The following is a 20797-nucleotide window of genomic DNA, read 5'->3' as shown; positions in this document are numbered from 1 at the left end:
GATCCAATCCCCTTGGATCTTAAAACAAGGAAAAATCAATCAGGTTCTTAAAAAGAAAGCTTTTAATTAAAGAAAGAAAAGGTAAAAATCATTTCTGTAAAATCAGGATGGAAAAATGCTTTACAGGGTAATTAGATTCCTATAGACCAGAGGGCCCGCCCCCAGCCTTAGGTTCAAAGTTACAGCAAACAGAGGTAAAATCCTTCCAGCAAAAAGAAACATTTACAAGTTGAGGAAACAAAAATAAGACTAACACGCCTTGCCTGGCTAATTACTTACAAGTTTGAAACATGAGAGACTGATTCAGAAAGATTTGGAGAGCCTGGATGTACGTCTGGTCCCTCTTAGTCCCAAGAGCGAACAACAACACAAAGAGCACAAACAAAAGACTTCCCTCCACCAAGATTTGAAAGTATCTTGTCCTCCTATTGGTCCTCTGGTCAGGTGTCAGCTAGGTTTACTGAGCTTCTTAACCTTTAACAGGTAAAAGAGACATTAACCCTTAACTATCTGTTTATGACAGGGGGCGCTGAGTATTCTATGCTCAATCCTCCACTGGCGTAAGATCCCTGCTGCTCCCTGAAGCTCTAATGTGCATTGGGCTCAGGTAGCTCAGGGAGCTGCAAAAAGCTTGCTCACAGCCCCTATCTTCTTTGGGCCGCTCAGGCCCAAATGGGTGCTAATCACATCTTTAGCTGTCTACACTGTAGGATTTGCACTGGCAGTCAATTGCAGCTACAATTGAAAAAATTGTAATATGAAAAAAGAGTGGGGAGAGCTGCCTAAAAATCTGACAAACAGGAACCCTGTGTTAGTGGGCTGGGGTAGGGGAAAGTGGAACCAGTCATAGAAATCAAGTCTCAGCAGACTTGTGATCATGGGTATAGTGTGGTGGTCTGCTCTGGTAGAGCAGAGATGAAGGAAATTAGGGCCTTGGCTACACTGTCGCTTTACAGCGCTGCAACTTTCTTGCTCAGGGATGTGAAAAAAACACCCCCCTGAGCGCAGCAAGTTACAGCGCTGTAAAGTGCCAGTGTAAACAGTGCCGCAGCACTGGGAGCACAGTTCCCAGCACTGCAAGCTAATCCCCACGGGGAGGTGGAGTACCTGCAGCGCTGGGAGAGCTCTCTCCCGGCGCTGGTACCAGACCACACTCGCACATCAAAGCACTGCCGCGGGAGCGCTCCCGCGGCAGCGCTGTACAGTTACAAGTGTAGCCATGCCCTAGGTGAATTGACATGACTGCAAGCCAATGAATAGCAGCAGGGGTGATGCAGACTCCAAGTGCTTGGCAATCTAGGTCCTGTTGTTTTCAGGGCCTTTATAAAGTCTTTTTTTGTCTTGTAAGAAGATTAAAATAGCACGTATCTTAATTCTTCAGTATTGTTTAGTTTTTGTTTACTGAAACATGGCCTGTGTGCAAATGCTGTCCCTCATTCATGGTCCTGGCCTGAGGCTGTTCCAAACTATGCTGGGGCCAGTCAGCCCCCGACTCCAGTGAAAGTGAAGGCAGCTAAAGGCCACCTTTGCCCACCCTCCCTCACAGACTGTTTCTAGCAAAAATCAACTTTGCAGTTGAGCCTTGTCTGCTATGAGCCTGATCCAGCTTCCTTTGAAGTTGATGGGATTCTTTCTCTTGACTTCAGTTGGAAATGATGGTTATTCCTGAGTTGTTTTATATAAGAATATTTGTGGTAATGTATTAAATTATTATGGTAAAAGTCATTCTACACACTAAGCAGCCAAATCATCATCCCCACTAAGACTGCTTTGCAGTGGTCACCTGGAGATCCCCATTGCATAGAGGAATCCTCCAGTCATGGGACAGAGCTGGCATAACTGGCTTTAAGCCAGCCCTACTTGCAGTACCAGGCATCAGTGGCACAGCCAAGGAAAAGGGAGTGTGGCCAGTGTACTTTTGTGCTGCGGTGATCTCTAGCTGCTAGAAAGGACTTTTGGGGCGTCACTGCTATCTATGCATCTTGCAACTTAGAGCAGCCTGAGGCAGCTTGAAATTTTTCCTTGGGAATAGCTCCGTGCCTAGTACTTCAAGGATCAGGGAGCGCCAGACACCTTTTCAACCAGCTCCCTCTCCGTTCCCAGCTGCATAGGGAGTAGAGGGGCTGGTTCTGGGCTTATGTGTGCATAGTAAATTGTGATGAACAAGATAATTAGTTGTATTGATGACAAATGGAAAGAAAAATTGGAAATGTTTATGTATATTCAACAAGTTCATTTCATAAATGTGTTGAATTGGGACTATATTCCTCCACCACTAAACAAACAGGGATCAAATGTAAAATTAGTCAGCCATGGCCCACATATTATGGGACAAAATAATTCCAGTGGAGCAGCACTTCTAATCTGAGGCAAGACAGCCCTTGTACATTTAGCTGTACTAGGCAAACGTCAGTATGTTTGGACTCTCTACCCCCACCCACTCTATTCTGACCCTTTTAAGAAATATATGTTTTTGCAGTAAGATTTATATTAATTACATATTTCTTATTGCCACATCATTTACTGAGATTTCTCTGGGTCCTCATAGTGCAATACCTTGCTTGAATCTCTCTCCACTTCCACTGGAGGGACAGAGGCTCAGATCCACAAAATTCCTGCTGAATCCACTAGGCACCTAAACTCACTTGGTGCCTAAGTTTTCAGTGTAAAAGTTTCCTGGGTGCCTCGTTTCTGTCTCTGAGCAGGTGCTATGCTGCCTCACTCCAGGTGTCTGGATGCCTATTTCTCACTGAAGTCCCAGTGGAAAAGTCATGGTGGGGTGGGGATGAGAAAGAGAGACTGAAATCCTGTGGCTAGGTCACTCATCTGGGAGATAGGAGATCGAGGGTACAGTACCCCTGCCCCAATCACCCTTGTTATTTATCCACAGTGGAACAGCTCAAACAGAGAGACCGAGACACTCCCACGTCAGAATATCCAGGGGTTTAGAGCACTCTCCTGAGAGTTATGGGGAGACTCCTGTTAAAAACCTTTTTCCCCCTGTGGCAGAGGGAGAATTGAACCTGGGTTCCCCACATTCCAGATGAGTGCTCTAACCACTGAGTTAAAAGTTACAAGCTGGGCACTAGCAGCATCCCATCTGCCCCTTCCTCCTCTATCCAGTTTTGCATGGAGAGAGGAAAGCACCTAACTCATTCCCACAAGAAACTACTTAAGCGCCTAATCTGCCTGACTCCAGGTGGTGGGTTACTTTTTGTGGCTCACTATGCAGAAGTAGATGCTTCCTTGCAGCCTGGATTTAGGCACTTATCTCTGAGAGAGGGGCAGGGCCTACAACACACCTCTCTTGTCAGCATCTCCATTGGATGTTTTAGGCAGCTCCTTACCTAGCATGTTGGCTTTTGTAGATCTCACTGTGAGATGCCTATCTCTCCTCATTTATTTATAGGGAGCCTATGCACCGAACTCAGGCTTTGTGGATTTCAGCATGTTCTTGTGATTGCAATGCCTAAATCCCAGTGTAGATCTGGGCCAGGGTGTCTACATTAGGATTGTAAATAAAAAAATGCCCCTCCTTTGCTTGTACACATTCAACTCAATTCATGGAGCGGTACCAATGGGAGTGCTAGTGTAGACAGGCCTCCAGGGAGCTACTGGCATTTTAATCACCATGACATCTAATCTGCTCCGAGCACATTTTGCTTAAAATGCCAACAGCTGGAGGCATCTTGTCTACTCTACTGCTCGCTAGTGCTAACACCAGTGGAACAGAACTGAAGATAGCAGTAGTGGAAATTCTAGCAAAAATGTGCTAGTGCACAAAATAGTCTATTCAGCTGATTGCTATAGCTGCTCAGAGGCATCAGCTGTATTGAACTAACCCTGAGAAAGCCAGCAATTCTGAACATTGTAAAACCATTGCACTAAAGAAATCATTCAAAAGGGTTGAGTACATGTGTAAATTCTGAACCCACAAAGTTTGATTCAATTAAGAATTCAGAGAAGCTTATAATTAGTTTTAGTACTATAGGCCTGGGTCAATTTTCCATCTGAAATTAAATACAATAAATAAGCACACTGAATTTAATTTAAGGAAGAAAAGGGAACATGTTGACATATTTTTGCTTTTCAAGAATTTTTAATGTGCGGCATGGAAGATATACAGCTGTGTGTCCACGTGTACCAGTAAATGATCCTCTACTTTTTATGCCAAATAAATGTAAGGTGTTTTTTTTCATCTGAAAGATAAAGGGTCAACAATGCAAGGCATCACTCTTAGAGTTTCTCTAGAACGTAGACTAAAATGTCTTATCTGGCTTCAGCTCTCCACTTTCATTTCTAAAAATGAAAAATTAGTTCTTATAATTAAATAAACAATTGTTACATTGAGGAGGAGAGCATTTCTGGCACTGATGCTTCCTCAGTATGTAGGCACAGCAAGCCAATGTCTTGCAGCCCATTTGGCAGAATACCAACATGCCATTAAAAACCAGGCAGCTGAAAATTCAACTATGGCAAAGCATGTGTTAGAGAAAGGACACATGGCTTTGAGCTGACTGAGACAGTACCGTGGCTATTGCTTCTTTCAGAAACATTGCATTATTATGTGCATTATTATGCATTATTATAGCGGTCAAAGTTAATTGGCTGTCATACCAAATTTTCATCCTCCTTTACACTGGGACAGGACAAAATAAGAAGTGCTGAAGTTTGTATTGGTTGCTAGATGTCCCATATCATTTTTCTGTAGATAGACTAATCTCTGCAATATCATGGGCCACTTGGACAAAGAAGGAAACTGACATTTTCAAACTTGCTCCCCCCCACCCCCGTAGGACATATTAAAGCAAATAAAATGAAATTTGTATAATAGACCACCCGTAGCTTGAAAGCTTGTCTCTCTCATGACCAGAAGTTGGTCTAATAAAAAATATTACCTCACTCACCTTGTCTCAACCTGTTTAAGAGGCTATCTCAATGTAATTCTAAAAGTTTTGAGTGCATCTCTGCTCCACCTTATAAACAATCCATTTTTGTTGGTTCTGGGAGAGGTTTTCATGTAACTACATTTTTGAATGTTCATTATTAGTTAGTTCTGGTAATAAGAAAATGAGAAATTGTTTTTCATCTCACCACTGATATGGCTTATAGTGAACAAGTAAAAAAATGCCTAGACAGCATTGGCAAGAGGGGTCCAATAAATGTAACATAACAGCATTGGTCAAACTATTTTCTGGATCCAGTATAAGAGTATTTGAATGACCCCCCTCTCTGCCAAAGTTATTCAGAACTATTGCTACTTTTTCAAAGCACTACGTATGTAGGCTGGATGTTATTGCAGGAAAAATTCCTACTACTTTGATGTAAACCTCAACATTATTTTTAAAGGGCTTACACTTGTTTTCATGTAATTGCTAATTACTATCAAATTTATGAATTGTAATAAGCTTTCTCCCTTATGAGTACAGTCCTCTCCCAGTCCCTGTGAAATCACAGTCTAGTGTTTGTGTCAACACAAGTCCATGCCATGCGAGTGATTGTGATCTGACTGAACACTGGGGATTATGGGTTTGAATGAATCACGCAGGAAGAGAAGGCTTCTATTAGGAGTGAATATCTTGGAGCCTAAATCAACAAATATGTGGTTTCCAGGCTACAGAAGCACATTTCTGGAGTGGTGGGGGGCTTCATAACAGCAGCAGATGGATTTCTTTTCTCTTTTAAAAAAAATTATTTGCAGTATCAATGACCATAAGAAAATATGTAAATGTATTATGAGGACCTTGGTGAAATATATTTTTAAAAATCTGCCTGAATGCATTTCAAGCAGACTCAATTGCTCATACACTAGCACCCAAAATAATTCCACTACAGCAATGTTGTCATAGGGGTTTGGCAAAAGGTTTAGGAGAAAAAATACAAGCCTATTCAAACCAGTCATGTACAGAACTAACTTGACTAAATTGAACATGTCAGCTTCAAGTCTAGTAGATTCTAATCACAAGCCGTCATCATGTTATAAGAACATTTGGGTCACAATGATACTTGCATTTTGATGAAAGACCTAGAAAAACCCATGCTATGGGAGCACAGGCATCATGACTCCTGATTCACGGCTGTTTGGTCTTTGTAGCTAAAACTTGGTCCGCCCCTGCTTTTCAGAGAATACATACTAATGGCCAAGAAGGACTACTGTGCTGTGCCATTGTTGATTTTTTTGTAGTTTTTTTTTTAATTTTACTTTAGGAAAAGAAAATGAATGCAGGACGCAGTGATAAAAGTCAACTGCAAACGAACTAAAAATCACCGCTGACACTCTTTAACCTTCCAGTATGTTACGTACATTACAAAACATCCCTGCAGATGTTTTGTAATATGATTTGCATGAGATAAAATGACATGGGATGCTTCAGATGCAGACTATTTAGTAACAACTATAGATTAGGAGTTAGGTAATCTCAGATCTCTTCAAATATTATGGAAGTTTGAGGCTACAGTGCCCTGAAGACAATTTAGAAAAGACTTATGTATATGTAGAGTTTTTTTCTGTGTGCTTTGCAACAGGGAGTAAAAGAACCAATACAGAAAAGCATTGGTGGTGGGTTTATTTTTGTTTGTAGTTTTCTTTTTTAGTTTGTCTTTTGGGGAATATGTAAAGTTAACATTAGAAACAGCTGATGTTCCGGGTGCTGCTGTCCAGAACTGGCTCTTCATCTTCAATAGAGGCAATGGTTTTTGAAAATGTTTCAGACCATGTAGTCACTGTCTCATGACCTGGACTGTATTTTCTATTGGACATTTATTGTTATTGCTGGTACATGTTCCATATTAGTAAATCAGTTTTCAGTATTTTATGCTTTACTTCTTTTCTGCGGTCAAGCATATTTGGTTTTTTCCAACCCATCATCTTCCACTGGGTAATTTACAGCTTGGTGTTGTTGGGAGATGGCCTTGGTGGAATTCCGCTTGCAGCATGTGCTATTGTTTTTAGGCTTTGGGGACCAAGAAGACACCAGAAGAGAGTGTAATCAATGTGCTGGGGCTGCCTTATGTTTGTTTAATGTTGGTTACTTATTCCCAGCTCCTTATTCAAGGACTCTTAATTTGAATAAGTAACTGGGGTTTGACTAGATGTAAATGACAAAATATCTCTTGGGTCACCCCCAACTCATATGTTCTGCATCTGTCAGAGGGCTCTGAACAGCCTGGGGAAGATCACTCTCTGACACACAGCTTTATTTCTGTGCAGTGTGTTATCCCGACTCTAATTTCTATTTTCCCAAACGTCTGATGGACACAAATACACACGATTGGGGTAACCTAGGAGGTGACTTCACATCTGAAGAAGTGGGTATTCACCCACGAAAGCTCATGCTCCAAAACGTCTGTTAGTATAAGGTGCCACAGGATTCTTTGCTGCTAGGAGTTATTGTCGCTTACATGTGTTGGAACCTCAGTTAGTTACTCAATTTCAATTTTAGAACCCTTGAATAAGGAACTGGAATCCTGAATAACGTACTAGGAATAAGTAACTAGCTGCAGGTTCCTTCTAGGCGACCCTTGATTGCAGCATCTGAGCTACGGAGTGCTACAGCAAGACACTGCCCGGGGAATCGTGCAAGGCTGGGGTAGCTGGTCGGGACAGGGCAGGCTGCAGGGCTGGGATAGGCTCTAAATCCCGGACGGTTGCAGAGGTTACTTACCGTGGCGCCTTTCAGTGCGGGAGGACCTCGTGGTGTTGTTCAGGGGCTGGAAGATTGGCAGGGCAGGGCAGGGCTAGGCGAGGCTGAGGGCCGGGGCCCGGCGTGGCTGGGGGAGGCGGGGCTCGCCTCTCTTCGTCACGCAGTGCAAAGCCTGCGAGTCTCAGGAGAACAACGGGCTCATTCAGCGGGTGGCAGCGAGGGGCGCGCCAGCCGCAGTCGGGCGAAGGGCACAGAGCAGCAGCAGCAGGTTCCCGCTCGGTCGCAGGCCAGAGCCGTGGGAGCAGATGGCCCCCGGGCAGACGCTCCTCTACCTGTCCCTCTTCCCCTGGCTCGCCGCCGCCTTCAACCTGGACACGGACAATGTGATCCTGCGGAAAGGGGAGCGGGGGAGTCTGTTCGGCTTCTCGCTGGCCATGCACTGGCAGCTGCAGCCGGAGGACAAGAGACTGTAAGTGCCCCCCCCCCTCGGCCCCGGGGCAGGAGCTTCCCCCTCCCCCCGCACAGAAACTTTGCCGCTGCGGGGCCGGGCCGGGCCCCCTCCCCGGGCAGGCTCCTGGGCGAGCAGGAGGAAAGGAGCCAACGGCGCCGCCAGGCTGCCGAGCCGGTGCCACTACTGGCTGCGCCCAGCCCCGCCGCCTGGGGGTCCCCGCCCGGGGCCGGACCTTGGCAAACTCCGCCGCCTGCTCCCCGGCTGAGCTGTGTGGAGCTGCGGGCGGGGGGGGGGGCTAGTCCACGGGCGAGCCCTGCAGGTGGGAGCGGGTTAGCGGCGCTGCAGCGCGTCCCCTCTCCCGCTCCCCTTCCGTCCTGTGCGCTTGGGTTCGGGGGTATTGGCAGCTGCCGCGGCCCGGGCGAAGTCAGCGGTTACTAAAGCTGCTGGGCGGGAGGCCGCTGCTCGGGCGGCAGCACCGGTTGGGGTTTGGGAAGCTGGCGGCGGCGCTGCGGGGGGGACGGACTCCCCGTGTTGCGAGCTCTCCGCGAGGTGCGTGCGGCTCTTTGGGCGCGGACCTGCCCTGGCTTCTGCTTGCAGGGCACGAAAAAGAGACTTTTAATTTAACGGGCGGAACAACCACCTGTTAGCAAAAGTTGTGTAGATGAGGACACCAGATGCTTTTCAGAGCAGGGGAAACCGAGTTGCCGCCGACAGGACCTACTGTGTATTCTCATTGGTTTAAATCAAAATGTCTGAGCTGAGCTTGATTGTTTAAAAAGCAAGGGGCAAACCAGAATCTCTGTGCTGGTGTGCACTTGTGCAGCAGCCAAGGGGGAGCTCCGTCATAAATGGCTAGCTGAGAACCTCACAGTTGTTTCATGTCATAATGATTTAAACTAAAGAGGTTTCTTCGGGGGAACAGCAAAACTGCAGAGCGACGTGTGAGCCTGGTGGAAAATACTGACCTTGCATTCTTGGTCACTGCGAACAAAGAATTCCGAGGGGCGTATGACAACAAAAGGACCTTGCCCCCAAAGGACTTCAGTGTTCCCAAATCAGGCCAGCAGCAGCGGCATCAGAATGAAGTGCTCAGCAAAGCAAGTGTACTCACTCCTCTTAGGGAAAAGCAGACTCAAGCAAATGATGAAACTGATGCATATTAGTAAATCTTTAGTTTTACATCATCAGTATTTACCGTTGATTTTTAAATCTGCTCCCATTTGTGCAGATCACTTTATATTATAACCCTACTGATAAGCTGTACTCTTGCTGCATAATCACAAAATGCTGATCCATGCTCTTTGCTGATGTAGGAGTTAGTCTAGACATTGTCCTGAGATGAAGTCGGCTGCTACTAATAATACGTGATTTGAATTTTTGAGTTAAAATAATCATCCTAGGTTCTCTCTGACTTGCATGATGACTGGATCAAAAGCAATCCAAGTGATGATATATGTGTGTGTATTTCTGCAATAAAATCACTGGTGTTCAAGACTGAACCTGTTCCACACTACAGAGGTGAGCTCCTTCAGGAAGGGCTGGGCAAATAAATCCAGTGTTGCCAATGTAATCATGATGATAAAGGCATTGTTCATGGAAGACCCAATAGCAAAATAAAACTGTTCCTTTATATGGCTTCAGGGAGGCCCATGTAGTAACTGAATGCAGAAGTATTTGGTCCTGTGTGAAATTGGTCAAATAAAAGATATTACTTCACCCACCTTGTCTCTCTAAACCTGAGCACATTTACAGATTTTACTGTATATGATGTCTATGGGTGATATAATACTATGTGAGGGTTTATGAAAGACCAAAATTAAAATTTTATTTTAATTAGAAAAGAAGAGCATGGAGTCCAAGGAGAATCCATAGTGCATAAGAGGAGAAGTGAAGCCAGCAAGAAAGTTACCTGATAACCTTACTTAAAACCTCCAGGGCCACATTCTGCCCTGACTTGCACCCTATACATTGATTCCAGGGAGGTTGCATGGGCTTAAATCCTGAGCTATAAGAATTCCATAGTTATTGAGGATATAAACTACTCCAGTGCTAAAGAATGAATATCTGAACCCCCAAAATTGCCTTTTTTAGATTCATACATCATGGCCCTATGTGACAGCTTATGCATGTGATTCTTGAAAGCTTGTCTCATTTTACTTTTTCTCAGTAAAAGGAGTATCTTAAAGTTTATTAGAAACCCATGGTATTGTCAGTGCTGCTAGTAAGTGTATCAGGATGTGCAGGGACAATTGCAGTCATTCATGGATTACTAATAATCCCTTGGAGGGCAGTCACAATACTCTTTGAATCTGTGAAATTTAACTGAAATGTCTTAAAAATGATTAGCATGAAATTGCCTTCTCCGTACCTGAGAGCAATCCAAATCTGTGGATGGAGAAAACCCATAGATTCTTTCAACTTTGACATGGCTTTCTGGATCTAAACGTTCATGAAAAGGAAAAAAACAAAATTCTAAAAGATGACAAACCAAACTGGGTGCTACATTCAGAGGCTGCTAGGTACTTTGGGTATGTAAAGACATTTTGACGACTTTTTTTCCCTCAATCTGACTCTCCCAAATGTAGAATCAAGAAGGATGGTCCAGTAATTTAGAATACTAGCCTGGAACTAAGGAAGCCTGGGTTCTGTTCTCTGCTTAGCTGCAGATTTCTTGTGTGACTGTGAGCAAATCAAATGAGGATATAGCACTTCCCTACCTCACAGGGCTGTTGTGAGGATAAATCGGAAGTGAAAGATTGTGTGGTGCTCAAACAGTAATGGAGACCAGATTAGGATAGATAGAGACCCTTACAAGATGATGATGATATTGCCTTCCAGAGGTTTTACATTTTTTATACTGTCTGGGGCAGGAAAAGTGTTTTGTCCGTGGGTCAAATCCTGAACTCCTCACTCAGGTCCAATTTCTGATGTAACCCATTGAACTGGTGGTGTAACTGACATCAGAATCTGAACCTGTTTTTACTCAGCCCTTACTTAGATAAAAATTTAATTGACATTGATGGAGGTTCTGCTGAGAAGTGGGGGGGGGGAAACAAACCCTGAGAAATTCTAAATGAGGACTTCCAGACTTGATCTTATGTTTGCAAAATTAATGGCATTCACTTTCATAATTCCTATTTGGAATGCCTACTGGGTACTGATACTAATGGAAGCTATGCCAAACATCGCGACTGGTTATAGGCAGGACAAGTTGTGTCTACTGTCCAGGTATTCCAGGGAGGTAGGCCAACCTGTGGGAGAGAAGTTGACAGAAATTGAGCCCATATGTTGGTAAAAATGACTCTCTTTCACTGTCACAGCTGAGAATAAGGCCATGGTGAGAGGGCAGTGGTGGTGGAATACTTGTGAATCCCCAGCTATATTTCTCCTTTTCAGCATGTTTTTCAGCTCTTTTGTAAAGGTAGTTTTATACACAGCTGTGACATCTTCTGGCATGGGCCCTCATTCTAAGCTGAAAAACCTTATAAAATCAAAACTGGATACATATGTCTCATGCCAGGTAATTGTTTTTATTTTTTGCTACAAGATCCAAACAAACAAAACCCCCAACAAAAACCGAACAAACCACAAACCAACCCAACCACCACCAAGCAGCAAATAAAGAAGCCTCAGGCATCGTCATTTGAATCTAGGAATATATTACCCATTTCAGCCTGTGAATGATGAAAAGGGTGATAAAAGCAAACTACCTTTCATTAAAGGCAACTACAGTTATCTCGGTTACATTTCCTTAATCTCTTCCTCCTCCTGCCCCTTGTTTGATGAGGTTTTTTAAGATAAATGATTTTCATTTCCTACTGGCAGCGTTTGAGTCAGAGTGAGAATTGTTAAAATCAGTAGAATGAGGGCTGGAGAAGTCTGAAGAAGTGTTACTGAGATAAAGGGCTAAGGGCAGTTGCCTTTAATATAGCACAGCATTTGCTTTTGATCATCCTTTTCCTCATTCACGGGATGCAATGGATATATATTCCTAGAGTTAATTTAATGGTTAAAAAAATATATTTATAAAACAAGGAATTTGTATGTACTTTATAATGATATTTGTAGATAAGAGTAAAACGTCACAATTCATGTTGACTGCCATGGAGTTACTTTTGATTTAGTTCTTTGCAAAGTCACACAGATTGAAAGTGTCAGCCTGAATGTTGTGATTTAGACTGCCAATCGTAGGAGCCTTTAAGCCTGTGCGTAACTTTACGTGCAAGAGTAGCCCCAATGAAATTAGTGTTTTGAATAGATTTAAAGGGATAACATTTTGTCAAGAAAGGAGGAGATGGCATTAGTCAAGTTTCAGGATGTTGAGGACCTAGATGAAAGTTAAACTGTGTGGATGGAGAGCAAAGTCCAGATCTCTGAAATCAATGGAATTAGGAACCTAACTCACTTAGGCCTTCTCTACACTACAAAGTTGCAGTGCTGGTGAGGGGGTTACAGCGCTGCAACTTAGGATGTGTACACACCTGCAGGCCATTACCAGCGCTGCAACTCCCTGTTTGCAGCGCTGGCCGTACACCCGGTTGTGCCTCGGGTGTAGAGGATCCAGCGCTGGATCACCAGCGCCGGTCATCAGGTGTAGACACTCACCAGCGTTTTTGTTGACCTCCGTGGAATAAGCAGGTATCCCAGCATACCTGAGGAAGCCTCTCTGGTAATCAAGCAAACTCCACTGCCCTCCAAGCAGGTCTCCTTCCCCGCGGTGTGCTCTGGCGTTCCCCGACCCCCGCTCCAAGCAGGTCTCCTTCCCCGCGGTGTGCTCTGGCGTTCCCCGACCCCCGCTCCAAGCAGGTCTCCAGCACCGCGGTGTGCTCTGGCGTTCCCCGACCCCCGCTCCAAGCAGGTCTCCTTCCCCGCGGTGTGCTCTGGCGTTCCCCGACCCCCCCCTCCAAGCAGGTCTCCCTCCCCGCAGTGTGCTCTGGCATTCCCCGACCGCCCCTCCAAGCAGGTCTCCTTCCCCGCGGTGTGCTCTGGCGTTCCCTGACCCCCCCTCCAAGCAGGTCTCCTTCCCCGTGGTGTGCAACAGCGCTGCAGCATGGCCACATCTAACACCACTTGCAGCGCTGGTTGCTGTAAGTGTGGCCACTCTGCAGCGCTGGCCCTATACAGCTGTAACAACCAGCGCTGCAAAATTGTAGATGTAGACATACCCTTCGGCACCTTTGTAAATATCACTGCCTATCTGAGGCCATGTCTCCACCATGGGCACCATAGCGGCATAGCTGTGGCATTGTGGCTATGCTGCTGTAACTCAACGGTGTAGATGCAGTCTATACTGATGGAAATGGTTTTTTCTGTCAGTGTTGAGTAACAGTATGTAGGTCCATGGATTTTTCACACTTTGGGCTGGTCTACACTACAGGGGAAAATTGATCTTAGATATGCAACTTCAGCTACGTGAATAACATAGCTGAAGTCGAAGTATTTAAGATCGAATTACTCACCGTCCTCATGGCACGGGATCGATGTCCGCGGCTCCCCCAGTCGATTCTGCAACTCCGTTCGGGTTGGCGGAGTTATGGAATCGATATAAGCACGTTCGGGGATCGATATATCGCGTCTAGATGAGATGCAATATATCGATCCCCGAGCAATCGATTGCTACCTGCCGATACGGCGGGTAGTGAAGACGTACCCTGAGTGCTGTAATTATGTCAACGTAAGTTTTAAATCAGGCCCCAATCTTTAGGCACATAAATACTTTTGTTAATCTGGCTCGTCACGCCTATATCTCTTTTGAAAATATGACTTAAGTTCCCTGGTCATGTCAGTGGTTTTGAAAATTTTGCCGTTAGAGTAGACTCTATGCTTTCTTGATTCTCCTACTGCTGACTGTTCTTCCAGTGTTGTTGGTGAGTGATCCCTTTGCTCTGATCCTTTGGATTTTGTCCTTTTGCCCGTAGATGCTGACTCTGTGGGTGCTCCAGGGTTGGAGAATCCATGGGAAAAAATGAATGGGTGCTTAGCATCCACTGGAAGTCAAGATCCCTCCCCTACACCCCTGGCGCCTCCCATCCACCACAGTCAGCTGTACCATGGTGTGCAGGAGGTGTTGGGAGGGAGAGGGGGGAGCAGGGACAGGATGCGCTTGTAGGAGGGGGCGGGAAGAAGCGGAGTGGGGGCAGAGTCAGGGTGGGAAGAGGCAGGCTGGGGGTGGGATTTTGGTGGAGTAGGTTGGGGCCTGGGGTTGAGCATCCCTGGGACAATTGAAAGCTGGCGCCTGTGCTTGTGCCCCTTCTACGCATAACACTTAGGTCAATCTAGCTATGTTGCTTAGGGACATGAAAAATCCAAACCCCTGAGAGACACAGTTAAGCTGACCTAAGTCCCAGTGTAGAACCCGCTGGGTTGATAGAAGAATTCTTTCATTGACCTACCTCTAGAGGTGATGGATTTACTAGCGTGATTAGAAAAACCCGTTCTGTCATTGTAGTGTCTATGCTACAATGTAGCTGCAGCACTGCTGCTGTAGTGCTTATAGTGTAGACATACACTTGTTCTCTCCCTGCATCCTATACTTGGGTAACCTAATCAAAAGGATTCTTTCCCGCCTTTATGTGTGATCGTGTAGCTGCATTCTGGACAGAATAGCGGGGGCAAGATGAGTGTCAGAGAAGCTGGAGAGGAGAAATAGGGTGTGGAAGTTGAGGTGTGAGAGCATTAGGGCCTGGTGCTAGCAATAGGGAAGAAAGGACAGATTTTGGAGATGATATAGAAGGAAAAGTAAAAGTAATTGAGATCAGTGTGATGGGAGAAAGAGAGGGAATTGAAAGCAATTTGGTTTGTTAGCCTAAGTGGCAGGGAGAATTGTGGAATTTTCACCAGTGGAGGAGAAAGGGAGGTTTTGCAAGGAAAGATAAAGAGCTCAGATTTTTTTTCTTCTGCATTTGATTTGCGTATGGCTCATCTCAAGGGACATTTGATGATAAGGAACTATATGCTGTAATAAGTGTCCTGCAGATAGAAAGCAATCTCTTACCACCATTCCCATTACCTGGTCCAGTCTCTTGACATGGGTTGCAAAAGGTTACTACTCCTGTCATGAGAAAGGGGTCACTATTAACTCCCATTCCTATTACAACAGATGGAGGAGGAGAGATTTCAGAGTCCAAGGACAGAACTCTGAAGGACATTGACAGCAATAGGTGGAGGATCATCTCCCACTAAAGGAGAGGTTGAAAGAGTGGTCAGAGATGTAGGAGAACTGGGAGCAAATGGGGTCTCTGGGCTCATCTAAACTAAAAAGTTGCCCTGGTTTTACAAAGATGTGACTTAAAAAAAGTGATATAGTTAACCTGGGATAAAAGGCTGTGTGGACACTCTTATTTTTGTTTAAATCAAGCTTACTTCAGTTTAGTTTAAATTGACCAGGAACTGGTTTAATCTAAATTGAAACAAGCAATTATTAAACCAAAAATAAGTGTTCACACAGGGCTATTACCAAACTGGTTTAGAATCACATCTCCAGTTATTTAAGTTTAATTTTTAGTTTAAAAACTGATTCTCTAATTGGCACAACTTTGTCCTCTTGAGAGAGCCACTGAAGCCTAGAGCATCTTGAGAGCCTCAAGGCAAAAGGGAGGCTGAATTATGTCAAAAGATTGAGGAGGATAACACTGCAACAATGTATTTCTGCAAACACATGCACCTACTATACTATGAATTGTAGAACTTGTCATTTTTCAGTGGAGAATGTTTAAACAATGTAACATTGGAATCTTGGAATAAGCAACCCATTCATGATCTCAATGAAGCTATTCATTGCAGTCCCTTTCTCAGGCCATGTCTACATCTAAAGTTTTGCAGCGCTGGTTGTTACAGCTGTATTAGTACAGCTGTATAGGGCCAGCGCTGCAGAGTGGCCACACTTACAGCAACCAGCGCTGCAAGTGGTGTTAGATGTGGCCACACTGCAGCGCTGTTGGGCGGCTTCAAGGGGGGTTCCGGGAACGCGAGAGCAAACCGGGAAAGGAGACCCGCTTCGCCGCGGTTTGCTCTCTCGTTCCCGGAGCCACCCAGCAAACCGCAGGGAAGGAGACCTGCTTGCTCTGGGCTCCGGGAACGAGAGAGCAAACCGGGAAAGGAGACCCGCTTCGCCGCGGTTTGCTCTCTCGTTCCCGGAGCCACCCAGCAAACCGCAGGGAAGGAGACCTGCTTGCTCTGGGCTCTGGGAACGAGAGAGCAAACCGGGAAAGGAGACCCGCTTCGCCGCGGTTTGCTCTCGCGTTCCCGGAGCCACCCAGCAAACCGCAGGGAAGGAGACCTGCTTGCTCGGGGCTCCGGGAACGAGAGAGCAAACCGGGAAAGGAGACCCGCTTCGCCGCGGTTTGCTCTCGCGTTCCCGGAGCCACCCAGCAAACCGCAGGGAAGGAGACCTGCTTGCTCTGGGCTCTGGGAACGAGAGAGCAAACCGGGAAAGGAGACCCGCTTCGCCGCGGTTTGCTCTCGCGTTCCCGGAGCCACCCAGCAAACCGCAGGGAAGGAGACCTGCTTGCTCTGGGCTCCGGGAACGAGAGAGCAAACCGGGAAAGGAGACCCGCTTCGCCGCGGTTTGCTCTCTCGTTCCCGGAGCCACCCAGCAAACCGCAGGGAAGGAGACCTGCTTGCTCTGGGCTCCGGGAACGAGAGAGCAAACCGGGAAAGGAGACCCGCTTCGCCGCGGTTTGCTCTCGCGTTCCCGGAGCCACCCAGCAAACCGCAGGGAAGGAGACCTGCTTGCTCTGGGCTCCGGGAACGAGAGAGCAAACCGGGAAAGGAGACCCGCTTCGCCGCGGTTTGCTCTCGCGTTCCCGGAGCCACCCAGCAAACCGCAGGGAAGGAGACCTGCTTGCTCTGGGCTCCGGGAACGCGAGAGCAAACCGGGAAAGGAGACCCGCTTCGCCGCGGTTTGCTCTCGCGTTCCCGGAGCCACCCAGCAAACCGCAGGGAAGGAGACCTGCTTGCTCTGGGCTCCGGGAACGCGAGAGCAAACCGGGAAAGGAGACCCGATTCGCCGCGGTTTGCTCTCGCGTTCCCGGAGCCACCCAGCAAACCGCAGGGAAGGAGACCTGCTTGCTCGGGGCTCCGGGAACGAGAGAGCAAACCGGGAAAGGAGACCCGCTTCGCCGCGGTTTGCTCTCGCGTTCCCGGAGCCACCCAGCAAACCGCAGGGAAGGAGACCTGCTTGCTCTGGGCTCCGGGAACGAGAGAGCAAACCGGGAAAGGAGACCCGCTTCGCCGCGGTTTGCTCTCTCGTTCCCGGAGCCACCCAGCAAACCGCAGGGAAGGAGACCTGCTTGCTCTGGGCTCCGGGAACGAGAGAGCAAACCGGGAAAGGAGACCAGCTTGATTACCAGAGGCTTCCTCCTTCCACGGAGGTCAAGAAAAGCGCTGGTAAGTGTCTACATTGGATTACCAGCGCTGGATCACCAGCGCTGGATCCTCTACACCCGAGACAAAACGGGAGTACGGCCAGCGCTGCAAACAGGGAGTTGCAGCGCTGGTGGTGCCCTGCAGATGTGTACACCTTCAAAGTTGCAGCGCTGTAACTCCCTCACCAGCGCTGCAACTTTCTGATGTAGACAAGCCCTCAGGCTTAGTTTTATGCTCAAAAAGTTTTACAGTGTAGTTCTACTGGTAAGGGGTTTGATTTTATTTATTTATTTATTTTGCTGAAATAGTTATGCTGGTAAAAGCCCTAGAGTGGATGCAGTTGTATCGGTATAAGGTGCTTTGTACATCTGTAGCTTATTTTGCTTTGCTGAATTGGAATAAGATGTGCAGGTATGAACACTCTTATGCTGATAAAACTGCTTCTACAGTAGAGGGATATTGCTGCTTCAACTGTGTGAGTAAAGTTAAAGCAGTAAAACTTTTAAGCGTAGGCAAGACCTCAGACTGTACCCACTCTAACTAAGCAAGAGAACATGGTGACATAATTCTTTAGCACAATGTCTTTTAAAACAGCATTGCTAAATATTAGGATCAAATAAAAAAAATGCATTGCTTTGTTCCCTTGACTTCAGGAGGAGTTTTGCCTGAGGAAGGACTGTAGGACTTCGCCCAGTGTGCATAATGATGATAAATAGTCTCCAACTTGCAAAAAACAAGTTATATCAGCAGCTACAATTAAAGGTTGTAAAACTTTTTTTTAACTATTGGAAGATGCACACAGCCAATCACTCTGCTTGGTTTAACATATTTTCATCTTTAAGTATGTTGAGGCTGAGGGTCAAATACAGTCCTAATGTGAGCCCATGCCATTCCATTTTCTTTGATGGAGTTTCAGTAGTTTATATGGGGGTTGAATCTGGCCTTGACTCTCTGAAAAGAGGATATATGCAGATGGCAGAGATGATGAGCTAATTAGTAGTAGTATGGGTTGATAGCCTGCATCTTTCTGATTTTAAAAAGTCTTAGGCAGCTCTATTAGTCTCTCATTAGGTTGGAACAATAACATTGTGTTTAGAACAATAACTAACAATGTTCTGCAAGCTGAGATTACTGTGTGCAGAAAACATGGATGTGGCAGCCTTTGTAAGAACATCTTTATAATATAACTAGGCTTGGAAGGATTAGATTTTTATTAGTAAACGTCAATAAACACTGCATGCACCAAACCAATGCACAGTTTTTCCATCCATGGTGATTGAAATGTACCAGTAGGTAAAGTGGAAAAAAATGTTGCTGGAGAACTAATTTGAGTTTGATTTAAGGATATTTAATCCATATATTTTGACACAGGATGCTGACAATTTTTATTTTAAAAGGTTATAAAGCTTTATATTTTTCAATCTCAGTGTCTGCTGTCATTGACCTCCTTTGCAATTTCATACAACCATGAGAATTTAAACAGATAACAGAAAAAGTCAATATTTATTTTTAAAATTTATCTGTTAATTATAAAAATTGAATTCAGCCAAGCCTAAATATAACTGTTCTTTTTACCAAAATTGCTTTTAAGTTCTTACCCTTCCCTTTTATTGCACTCACCCTTTCTGAAAGGGGTGAATTTGTGATTATAGTTTAGTATTCAAGACAGTTTTTATTAAATAATATGATAGTATATAAATCAACCTTCTGAACGCCGTATATGGCTAGCTTAGTCAATTCTGATGTGATCAGAGTACAGTATTAAAAATGTCTTAGAAATAGGAAAGAAATCGGAACTAAAAACTAATCTTGCATATTCTCAGACTGAAGGTGAGGGTAGGCCAGGCCAGTGCAAACAGAACAAAAATTGTACATAGTCAGTGCAAACAAAGGCAGACCTTGAACTGGGGGAAGAGGGAGAAGGCAGTTGTCCTTGTTCAATTTAAATTAATATTTGAATGTACAGGTAGAGGACAGAGGGAAAAGAATTCTTTTTGTCAAATGTTCATTCTATCCTTGAGCAAAGGTGGTAAATTATAAAAATCATTGAACTTAAATCCAGTCCAAGAACTATGCACAGAAGTTAATGGAAAAAGAAAGGGCTGAACAATAATACAGCTATTCTGCTCCTTTCTTCCAGACTAGGCTGATATAGACATGCACAGACAGATGGGCAGACCTCTGCCATGTAGTCAGACACACAACACAGTCGTGCTGCCTACTTAAACTGTAAACCTCATGTCTTCAGTGAAGCTATTGATGAATCATTCTTTTGTCCAAAGGGATCATGGTACTTAACACATCCATCTTAATAAGTAAAACATCTGGTACCTTCCAGACTGAGAATCCTAGATGTCAGTGGGAAGGGATAAAGTTTATCTGAAGAGCATGACTGTTATCATCAAAAGTCTGAGGAGGGAAGAACTGAAGAAGACTCTGTCCCCAGCCCTCATTGTTCAAATGAAAACTGAAACCAAAGGAGTGATGTTGGCTGTGGCATACCTGCTATTTGTGTGTTTTTCTCTCATTCCAGTCTGTACAGAAATGGTGCTTGGAGCTAAGAATTGAGGCTCTGTGCAGAATCACAACCCTGAAAGCTTCAGCTGACAAACAGCTTCATAAACACCAGTTGCAGCATTAATCTCATGGACTGGCACAAGAAGATGTGTACTGCTTTTTAGAGTGAAACTATGACCCAGTCAGCTGAAGAAAGGTAGAAAGAGAGAGCATAGAGCATATGTGTGTCAAGATGAAGAGGTTTAAAGAAGTGCCTTCAGAAGCATGTCTTGTGCATAAAACAGGGCCCACAATGCTGTGTGCTGTATTGCTTCAAAGGAGCAGAGCTTGGGACAAACATGCCATTTAGATTTAGAAACCCCTCCATAAGAGTAGCATTTGAAAGAGCATTGTACCGTCTAGTGTTCTAGATATTGGAGTCTTAAAACGTCCTATTTATATTTGGAGAAACCTTCTGCTCACAATCTCAGTTCTTCTCTCGTAAATATGCTGAGGAAGAAACTTTTAGACTGGCCTCTGCAGAAGGAATAACAGCGTTTTGAGGCTTGAGATGAAGACGCAGATCGATGGTGGTGAAACAAAGTGGGTGGTATGTAGCAGTAATCTTGGAGATTGAAGGAATTTCCACATTGTTGCAATTGCATGTCAGGTTTTTATTAGGAAGAGTTGCTTCTTTTCCATGCTCAGTTTTTTTTTTTTAAACCAATTTAACTATTATGGTTAGCAGGGGGATTTTTTATTTTGTACTGCAGTTACCTAGTTGCAACCACTAGTGTGGATGGAGTTATACTGATTGATATTAAGGTGGCCTTATATCCGT

At 45.1% G+C, this 20797-nt stretch overlaps 1 protein-coding gene across 3 annotated transcripts in view; it reads left to right on the top strand.

Moving 5' to 3' along the window:
• Nucleotides 1–7747: 7747 nt before the first annotated feature.
• Nucleotides 7748–20797, top strand: part of ITGA6 (integrin subunit alpha 6) — a 61570-nt gene continuing 48520 nt past the window's right edge. The window contains exon 1 of one of the 3 annotated variants that reach the window (XM_050968985.1): nucleotides 7748–8112. In XM_050968985.1, coding sequence (XP_050824942.1) covers nucleotides 7949–8112 — 164 coding nt within the window. In that variant the 5' untranslated portion in view covers nucleotides 7748–7948. The remainder of the gene's footprint in view (nucleotides 8113–20797) is intronic. The other 2 variants (XM_050968983.1, XM_050968982.1) reach the window with 2 other exon arrangements.

This window comes from Gopherus flavomarginatus, chromosome 10 (genome assembly GCF_025201925.1).
Source record: "Gopherus flavomarginatus isolate rGopFla2 chromosome 10, rGopFla2.mat.asm, whole genome shotgun sequence".
Classification (NCBI taxonomy): Eukaryota; Metazoa; Chordata; order Testudines; family Testudinidae; genus Gopherus; species Gopherus flavomarginatus.
Note: the sequence above shows the minus strand (reverse complement) of the source record. Positions and strands in the feature narration are given on the sequence as shown.